The sequence below is a fragment of the Triplophysa rosa genome, linkage group LG10 (genome assembly GCF_024868665.1).
Source record: "Triplophysa rosa linkage group LG10, Trosa_1v2, whole genome shotgun sequence".
Classification (NCBI taxonomy): domain Eukaryota; kingdom Metazoa; phylum Chordata; class Actinopteri; order Cypriniformes; family Nemacheilidae; genus Triplophysa; species Triplophysa rosa.
In genome coordinates, this window is record NC_079899.1 from 13,850,706 (window position 1) to 13,860,917 (window position 10,212).

At 36.5% G+C, this 10,212-nt stretch overlaps 1 protein-coding gene across 1 annotated transcript; it reads left to right on the plus strand.

Annotated features, from left to right (window-relative positions):
• Nucleotides 1–1,117: 1,117 nt before the first annotated feature.
• Nucleotides 1,118–4,955, plus strand: alkal2b (ALK and LTK ligand 2b). The gene is made up of 6 exons (XM_057344293.1): nucleotides 1,118–1,911; nucleotides 2,232–2,524; nucleotides 2,684–2,737; nucleotides 2,828–2,908; nucleotides 3,112–3,185; nucleotides 4,282–4,955. The coding sequence occupies exons 2-5, from the start codon at nucleotides 2,284–2,286 to the stop codon at nucleotides 3,174–3,176; spliced, it is 441 nt and encodes a 146-aa protein (XP_057200276.1). The 5' UTR covers nucleotides 1,118–1,911; nucleotides 2,232–2,283; the 3' UTR covers nucleotides 3,177–3,185; nucleotides 4,282–4,955.
• The last annotated feature ends 5,257 nt before the right edge of the window (nucleotides 4,956–10,212 follow it).

The following is a 10,212-nucleotide window of genomic DNA, read 5'->3' on the forward strand; positions in this document are numbered from 1 at the left end:
CATTAATCATTTTGGGTAGCTTGATTGTTTTGCTGTTTAAATTGTTTACATTTTAACTCTATTAAATAGCTTAGATATGTATTGTTTTGTAGGTTCAAAAGTTTTTCACCTCTTCAACATCTGTATTTGAAAACATTAAGTCTGCTTTTACAACGAATATAAATTTTGAAATAATACACTGTAGAGAACAAAAACTGCTTTAAAAATGAATGAATGAATGAATGAATGAATGCAGCTTTAAACTAATACAAATATTGATTTGGCATTTAAACTGAACTAAATTTGTTTTTTTGTATAGTGTTATAGGCTACTGTAGGAGACAACAAAGCACAGCAACTAAAATCACAGAAAAACACAGAAAACCTCACATATTATCTAGGAATCATGGGTGACTACTTGCCACTACTTGTGTTGTTATCTTAGTTGCACCCGCTTATGTGCATCATATCAGGTATATTAAATCGTTGAAATAACTAAGGGCATCTTTGAAGATAGTTTGTTCTGTAAACCACAATCCCCTTGAAACACAGGTGACAAAATAAGGGAGGCAGGAAGATTACATATGGCCAGTTTTCCAAGGAAGAGAGGAAAAATAGGGAAGGTGCAGCAGATGAACAAAAGTGCGGGTAAGAAATTATAGCCCTACATTGTCATCAGACAACAACATCATGCCAACAATTTACAATGCACAAAGAGAAATTGTGTGTTGGTCATTAATGTGAGAGGGAGAACATATACGTTTGATATATTGTTTATGCCATAGTAGGGTGGCATGTTAAATTTAATCTATTTTTAACATTAAGGCACCCTTTGGAATTGCGTAAAGGACCACCTTATGATCATTTCATAATAGTTACCATTCAAACGCCAAATGCACTGTGTGGCACTGTTGAGCTGCGCCTCAATGCGGCATCAGGGTTATCCCACATAAATCCGCGCAACATGATTAATAATAGTTCCCAAGGTATATAATCCTGATTATCGTCAGCTATGGACAGGGTAACGCATGGCAGAATGGTGTGTGTGCCCTTATTTGAGCAGGTTGCGACTCATGAAAGCCAAAGAGGAGGGGAATGAAATATGAATGATTTTTTTTATACTCAAAGGGAGTGGTGTAAAGACGAGATTGAGAACGAAACCAATATTGGAGAAGGCCTAAATTCTCTGCTCAGTCTTCTCATAGACGCTGAGGAGAACCTGCTTTCACACACCAGCTCTTCATTGACACATGCGGGTACTTCTCGTAATTGTTTCTAATATATATTTTAGGATACCTGTATAATTGCGCTGATAATATTCGTATGAAGTGACTTAATCAACATCTTCGGGATATTTGAAAAGAAAACCAGAGATGCACAACGTATTCTAACTACAAAGAAGATATTTAAGGACAGCGAAAAAAGTGTCTGGTTGGAATATCCGCGCGTGCCAAATTGGTCCTCCGGATAAAAGTGGACGCGTTATGAGACGGTGATCCAACAACAAAAACGAGAAAATGCATTTTTTAAGGAGTGCTCTTAACGCGTTTCTAATTAAAGACATGCCGGGGTAATCCACATGGGACAGCTTCTTACGTCTGCAAGCGACAATAAAAAGTGAGGAGACCCATGCCGGATGATCTGAAGCAAACTTCATCAACTCACCGGACGGGAGATAGAAAGTAATAAAAAGCTGCATACTTTATTAATTTCCACCCACTTCAACACATTTATCAAATGACCACCGCTGTCTTCAAACATATAAAAGAGACTCCTTCTCCTCATGTCATGGTGCACTAGCGCCCGGGGAAGTACCTTTAGAAAGGGAACGCCAACGGAGCCTGTTTGGTGTGCATCGCATTGATATTAATAATCCTCAATCACGCAGGAAACTCGCCAAAGAAGTGTAAAATATCAGCATCGCTCAAAACAGGTAATTGATTATTTTACTTACTACCAAAGCGCTTTTACGCAGGATGCTTCGTGCGTAAACGCACTGGAAAGTGAAGAAGATTCTTGTATGGACCCCTGATGCTGTGATGTTGCGTTTTAATTGTCGTTTACACACTTGTTATAACTAGATATCTGAGATATCACACTGTGCCTTAAGCTACATTTATGATGTTTTAACGTGATTTTATTTATTGCATATTCCATATTTGGGTTATATGGTATTTCTTTTGATCTATTTTAGGTTTTACTTTATTATATTACATGTATAAAACAGAAAACTTACATGATGCTGGTTTGCAGGGCTATAAGACTTGACGCAGGGCAGGGGGACTCTCGGTGCCCACCTTTCAGCATGAGCGCACTGCGCACGCTTGTCTTCATCGCGCTCCTGCTGCTGATCCTCACCGCCGGCTACTGCAAACAGAGAGACAGAGACGACACAAGTCTGTTGGACCTCCTAATAGACAGAGTGAGACTAACACGGGAGCATCGCAGTGATGGAAATCTACATTCTCCCCAAATCACAGAGGATTCGATGGAAACAAAAGACGTTAATAAAGTTACTAAGACAGATGAGAATGAAAGAATTCTGGGTAAGAATCATTCCTTTGACTGATTTACTAATTCGTTTTTGCGTTAAGATAGACGCAAGATTAATGCGCAATTTAAACAGTAATAACAAAAATTGTGTATTCAGTAGTCATATGTGGGTATTATTTTTAAAACTTTTGCAATTCTTTTCTTTGTACCAGAGGTCTTTCCAAGAGATCTTCGACAGAAGGAAAAGTTTTTAAAACATTTAACAGGTGAGCCTGTATCAATATTTATACGGAGTATGCTTGTTTGTATTTGTGAATTGATAGCAATTTGAAATGTATCTTTCTGTGTGTTTACAGGGCCGCTTTATTTCAGCCCCAAGTGCAGTAAACACTTTTATAAACTTTATCACAATACCAGGGACTGCACAATACCTGCCTGTAAGTGAAATCTCTCATATCTGTATGAGCTATTGATAAATAGACTATTGATAAAAAAATGATAGAGAACTTTTAAATCTGAACAAAAAATGATCAGAAATTAAGCATAAACACTTTACTTCTATACATGAAACAGTTTTGTCATCATCCAATCTCAAATGTTAAAGCACTCTTTGGTTTACTTAACTCTTGTCACTTTCTAGATTATAAAAGATGTGCCCGGCTTCTTACAAGATTAGCAGGGAGCCAGCGGTGCACCGAGGGATAGATATCACAGGTGAATAGTTAACACAGTGTACACAACACATACAGTCCACTGGTTAACCTGTTATTCTGTGCGACACAGCAGTGCTAAAATGTTTGTTATGGAAAATTTGCTCAGAGCACACAGAAAGTTATCAAATGTCTTTATTTTCAACAACACAATCGGCACAACTCACTGCCGCATTCTAAAAAAAGACCTTAATGCCGTAGACAGTCTCTAGTTACACGCACATATGATCTACAAAAGTATAGTTGTGCGTAAGTCTACAAGAGAAATATTACACCTAACAGTTTTATGACCTTTCTAATATTACAGGAGTACCCAGGTTAGTTCTTTGGCATTTTACTTCGTCTGTTTTGACTGGCAGGGTTTTCGTATTTAAGCCAAAAGGCTGTACTGTGGGAGATTCCAGTGGTTTCCCTTAGTAGTGTGTAAACAAATGATATAGTACCTAAACTGCTCCTTTAATTGAACACAAAACAGAATAAAACAGGTCAAGCTCGAATAAACTGTGGCACCAGAACCATTGTCAAGAACAGTAGATGAATATAATCGAGGATTACGTTCTCAATGAACTGTAAATGGCATCTTAACCATTGAAAGTTAAGAGCCACACTTATGGACAATGGCCCTTTTCATTGTGACACTATGCTTTAGTTCTCTCTTGTAACATTAAACCTTCAAGTCCTTCCACCATGTGGGAATATAACCGTGTTGCGCAATTTAGCTCATCTGTGTGGCTTTGCATCCACGCTGTTGTGCTGTTGAAAGGTATTAGGTTTATTGCATTTTTTGCTTTATAAAAATAATCATAGCCATTAGCTAACATGAACTAACAATGAACAATACTTCAACAGCATTTATTTATTAATAGTCAACAGTTGTTTATTTAAAATCAACAGTTGTAACCATTAACATTAGCTGCACAGTGAACTAACAATTTTATTGTCATTAAGTAACATTAACAAAGATTAATAAATGCTAAAAAAAACAATATTATTCATTATTAGTTGAATGTAAGTACCCATAAATGACAGATACCAACAACTGAAATATTTTTGTTGGGGTTGCCAGATTGCAAGATGCCAATCATTGTCTTCTTTTACAGATGGCAAAAGACCCAAAGACAGACAAAGAAAAGTGCCTTGGAGAAAAACTGGGAAATGAGATTTATTTTGAACAATCATATTTATCATGTGAACAAAAATATTTTTTATTTTTTGCAATGAAATGGAACTCCTCTTTTGACTTCAGCTTTTCATATACTGTCTGCTGACAGAACTGATGTCAGAACAAAGTTTACTGATAATTGTCATGGTGAAAATGAAGAAAACAATGTTTTGCAACATATATGAAAATAAAAAATGTCCTGCTGCCAAACGATAAACTGGGTGTCACATTCAACTGCAAATGCGACAGGTTGATTTGCCTTCCCAGGTTGTGTTGGAGGATAATTTAGTTGTGTTTTTTTAGATGCTTAAATGTGTTTACTGGCTGAACGCAAACTTTGGTCCAACATTCCTGACAACTTCAATCACACTCCACATAACCAGAGTTAAATCCTGTGAGTGAAATAGGAATTGCATGGTATTTTCTTGCCTTTTTGTCTTTACAAGACATGCGCTGGCAGAAATGAATGGTACTGGTTGCAGTTTATTCTGTGAACGACGTGAATTAAAATTAAACATGTCTTAAATGAGGTAATTATACATTCAAGCTAATGATTATAGCTGTTGTCAAATGTATCACCAACTACGTTAGAGTTTAATGTGTAAATATTGTAAAAAATAAATCTATAACATGATCTTTAAATAAACATGTTTCATATAAAGTTGAAGGGTGTTGATATTTGCTAAAGATAATTGTTGATGCTTATCTAAAATAAATGCTATTGATGCTTATCGTAGTTTCCAAATCCATGATCTTTGAGAGGAATGAAAGCCATTAAAGGGTGTGGGAAATCATTACCCTTCTCTTAGCTGATGTCATGACAACAAATTTAAGTGACGAACCTTGGCTTTAACAATCTGAAAGAATGTTTACACTGGCATTCTGCACAGAAAAGAGAAAACATTTAAAATGGTGAAGGTTTTCTTTGGGTAAACTGTGATTTTTGTTTATCGACAAATTTTATTAGTGTCTGCTGAGTAAAGGAAATTCATAATTTTTGTCATTATGACAAGCGACATACCAGTCTAACTTTCAATGATCACATCAACACTTGAGTGCTTAAAATGGTCCCTGAGTGCACAGGCTTAAGAACAAACAATCAATCATAATCTCATGGCAATTCATAACTCATTTTATGAGATGGCTAATTCGCATGAACACATTCATATGTTTAAGTATAATCTGCTTTTAACACAGCGATGATAGGTTTGAGGTGGGTCTTTATTCTTGCTTTTCTACATTTCACAACAAATTCATACAAAATCTCTTCCATTGAGTACAAACTTACATTTAATGTCTATGCATCACAATAACCAAAAAACACATGGAAAAGTTCACCCAAAAAATAAAATTCTGTCATAATTTACTCACCCTCATCATATCAAACCTGTATGAATTCCTTTGTTCCACAGATCACAAAAGAAGATATTTTGAAGAACGTTGTTAACCGGAACCCATTGTGTCCATACAATAGTAGTGAATGGGTGCTGGCGCTGTTCGGTTACTAACTTTCTTTCAAATATCTTCTTTTGTTTTCTGCAGAAGAAAGTCATACATGTTTTAAATGACAAGAGGGTGAGTTAACGACGACAGAATTTCATTTTTGGGTGAACTGTCCCTTTAACTTGGAGAGCAGAACCAGACAAGCAGATAATGTGTTTAATCGGACCATGCGAGCAAAGATCAGGTAGCCAAGAGGAAAATCCTCCTAAAACGCTTCATCTTTAAATTCAAGATAATGAAATCACAGAAATGTAAGAAATGCTCTTCCCTGATATCGGAAGGCAGAATTGTTGTTTTGCTAAATCCTAAAGTGTTTAGATAGTATCTACGTTAGATAGTATTTAATAAACTGTGTGGCTGCCCAGATGTGTTTTCTACACAAATATGTTTTTTAAATATCTGTTGGCAATTTCAAACATGCATACAGTTTTGAGCCCTGTTACTTACAGCCATATTATATATAACCTTACAGTATCTATCCACAGAAATAATGCTGGGGAGGGAACTCCCACAAGTTACCTGATGCCAACACTGTGGTTTAGCTGGTCTGACTATCATTCTGGGTGGAAGCCAAGTCAGAGTAAAAGCAAATGCTATATTTATCATTATTATTGACAACTGACCATGAAGAGCAAATACAATATGAGTCACTTCAAGAAATCGTAGAAAAGGTAGAGGTTACTATATATTTAAATTTGGTCACGTAAGATGCATCATATGACGTGACATGCGTACGCACGCATAAAGCACTGATTTAAATGCGAACATATAGAAAGAAATGAGCCAAATCTGATGACTCATATCTCCACATCAGGCATCATATGCAATGATTGTGACATTAGCAAGTGAGTTACAGCGCTGCAGTTTTAGATACAATGTTTTTTGTTGTTGTTTGTTTTTAAGCTTTTACAAAGAATCTACTGACATTATAGACTTGTCTCCAAAAACTAAGAACTCTCTCATCCTACCAATTCTACAACTAAACATAAATGTATTTATTATGAAATTGTTGCAATAACCCAAGCTTTGAAGTTTCATGATTTTTCCCAAATGCATATTTAAGGAATTTTGGTCCATTGTCACGAAGAAATCAGTAAGTAAGATAACAGGAAAATGGTAAAACCTCCAACAGAAGTCAAAAACATTACTGAGGGGCTTAATTTCAAGTTGTCTGGATAAGTGTTCGACAAAATGCCATTCCAGGTTTAATGCCTGTGCCCATTTCCCTACTCCACTTGGCAACGTGGAAAAGCTCCTCGAAAAGTGACATGAAGCATTCAAAGAACTCCATAAGCTGATTATTGGACTAGACCTTTGCCGAGCACATGATCGGTGAATGTTCAAAGTAGCGCTGCATCAGCCAATGAAAAAAGCTTAAAGTTTTTCTATAAAACAGAGGTTGAAGAAACATCACTTAATTTAAAGGAAATGCTGTGCCAGTAATTCTATTAAACTACAGTATTTGGTAAAGCATGTTATGGTCATGAGAAATCAATACAACCATTGGAGAGTCTTCCCTCAATTCCAGACATAACACAAGAGACTTGTTCTCTGCAGAATCAAATGATCCAAGATCATGTTACAACCACACAGCATTGAACAAAAACGCCAACCAATAAGTTTCATAAATGTCAGATTAAAGCTCCTCACTATGAATTCAAATCATTTGCTGACAGATATGAAATACTCATACATGTAGGATTACTTTGTCAGTCTGATAAGCCTGTCATTGAGGTTCAAATGTAATTCTTAAAAAACAAAAAACAAAGAACTGAGACCTCTGTGCATGTTGGGTGAGGGTTCATATATAAATCAGCCTAATTAGTTTCAAATATTATAGATTGTTTTGGCACACAGAAACCTTTTTTTAACAGCTGATGACATATCTGTTAACTGTATAAGGTTTCAGAAAAGCATATGTTTATGCTAAAGCCAGGTGTTTGTCATAAATGCCAAAACGCATCTACTAGACAGAGTGGATAAGACACGCGAAACATTTCTTACATAGTTGGGTGTGGATGACTGACATCCAAGGGGCGGTTAAAGCCCAGATGGGAGTAGCGAGCACGACTATTGCTCTTATTCCAAGTAGGGGCAGTAAGAGGAATATTTTGCCACTGAATTTTGAACGTCATGGCTTTGTGGGTCGTTTCAGGCAAAGAGTTTCTCTCAGAACTCTACAAACACCCTGTCTTTGGTGGTAAAGCATGTCTGTCTGCATTTGTGTGTATGTTTGTATAAGACAGTTTGATCACATGACAAGTTAGTTTGGCTAAGGGCCCACCAGAGATATGACAAGTTGTTAAGACTAAATTGGTATAAAAGAAGACATATTTGAAACTTTTTATTGAAAGACTTATTTATATACTGCACTCTTGTTGTTTGTAAAGAGATACATGTGATTAATTAGTATAACGCTGGGATGCAACAAATGTGATACAGTAGGGTTTACAGTAAAATAACAGATTTACAGTACATAACATTTTTAAAGTTCTGCACACCTATTTTGTTTATACACACTTGTGAGCCAAGTAGAACTTAGCATGAAAAGAACTAAACAGATTTAACAGTCTTCATGGTTCCTTCTGAGAAAACAGACATTTAGCATTAAGAACACGAGGAATGACAGAGAGACCTGAGGACAATGTTTGAATAAATACAGTAAAAAAAAACAAAATTGAAAGAAATGGCCTGCCTGGCAAAGTTGAGATTTTCATGGTACAGTAAGTTCTTTAAGATAACACAACCTTTTAATTTTCTAAACAATACCCAGTTTTGGCACACTTAAGTAAAAGGAATGTGAAAACAGAGAAAACAGGCTTCAGATTCTTTATAGATTACAATAATGATGTAGGTGAGACAAGTTTCTAAAAGCCTTGTCTGGATTTATTACCATATTTATATTAGATTATTCTTAGCTTTCTGTCATCTCTTCTTATAAATGTAGAATACTAAACAAAAGTTTATTACGAATCAGAGGTTTTTTTTAACAATCCCCATTGACATGTACAACAATTGCCAAAACCAACAATTCTACTAACACAATGTCTGCGTGATAATAAAATGATGCTGCAAATAATGATGAGGTAAATAATTATATTTTTAAAGTGATTTTCTCCCCTGTAATTTGTCTCCAAATCTTGGACATTTTTTAAACAAATCTGTTTAAAAAAATGTCTTACTCTGTAAACTGCAAAGTTTTATATGTTTACACAAAATGGCCCATATATTGCTATGATGAAAATCTCAGGGGTGGCGCTTGGGCCAAAAGGGGACCCTGCTGGCTCCCATGGGGGACTCAGGATGACTAATAATTTAAAATGAGACAAAATGAGCATTGAAATACATTTTAAAACAACTAAAAACCAAGATATTTCTCATTATTTGTTCATCATTTTTATATTCAATAAACACTTTTCCAGTTATTAAAACACTTTGCCTAAAATATTTTATTGGATAGAAATGTTGAGTTTTTGTGAGCGGGAGGGGGGCCTTTGAATATTGTGGAATACAGTGGGGGGGCCTTGGAGTCAAAAAGGTTGAGAGCCCCTGTTATAGAGGAAACGTCTGTTTAAAAACAGAAGTGTAAAAATCTATAAAATTTGACATTGCTAGTACTAAATACTAAAGGTAGGAAAAGAACATTTAACATAAAATTAAGCGTATACAGGTTTATTATCATTCTAAAATCAGAACTATTTTTAAATGCTTTTCTTTAAAATCATACTAGGAGACGAAAAGTTGTTTCAGTGAATTCTGATATCATAAATCTTTAAATGAACCCTCTTGACCTCATTTCTTTTTATTAGAAAAGACATATTATACCTGTATCACGGTAACTTAAAAGAAAAACAATTAGATTACTCACTAACGTTATACCTGTCTGTCTGTCTCATTCTGTCTGTCAGATGCTGCAACCCGCATGCTCTGCATTTCGAGAGGGGGTAAAATCTTTGCGTGTCAGGTGGCACCTGCCTCGCGACCCGTCACTCCTGCCTCTCTTCCTGTCACTGTTTTACGTGCCTGCCTCGCGACCAGTCGCTGTTTTACGTGCCTACCTCGCGACCAGTCGCTGTTTTACGTGCCTGCCTCGCGACCAGTCGCTGTTTTACGTGCCTGCCTCGGGACCTGTCACTGTTTTATTCACCTGCCTCGAGACCTGTCACTGTTTTATTCACATGTTACGCTGCCTGTCACTGTTTTATTCACCTGCCTCGCGACCAGTCGCTGTTTTACGTGCCTGCCTCGCGACCAGTCGCTGTTTTACGTGCCTGCCCCTACGCGACCAGTCGCTGTTTTAGGCCTGCCTCGCGACCTCGCCGTCCGCGGACCTGTCACTGTTTTATTCACCTGCCTCGAGACTCTG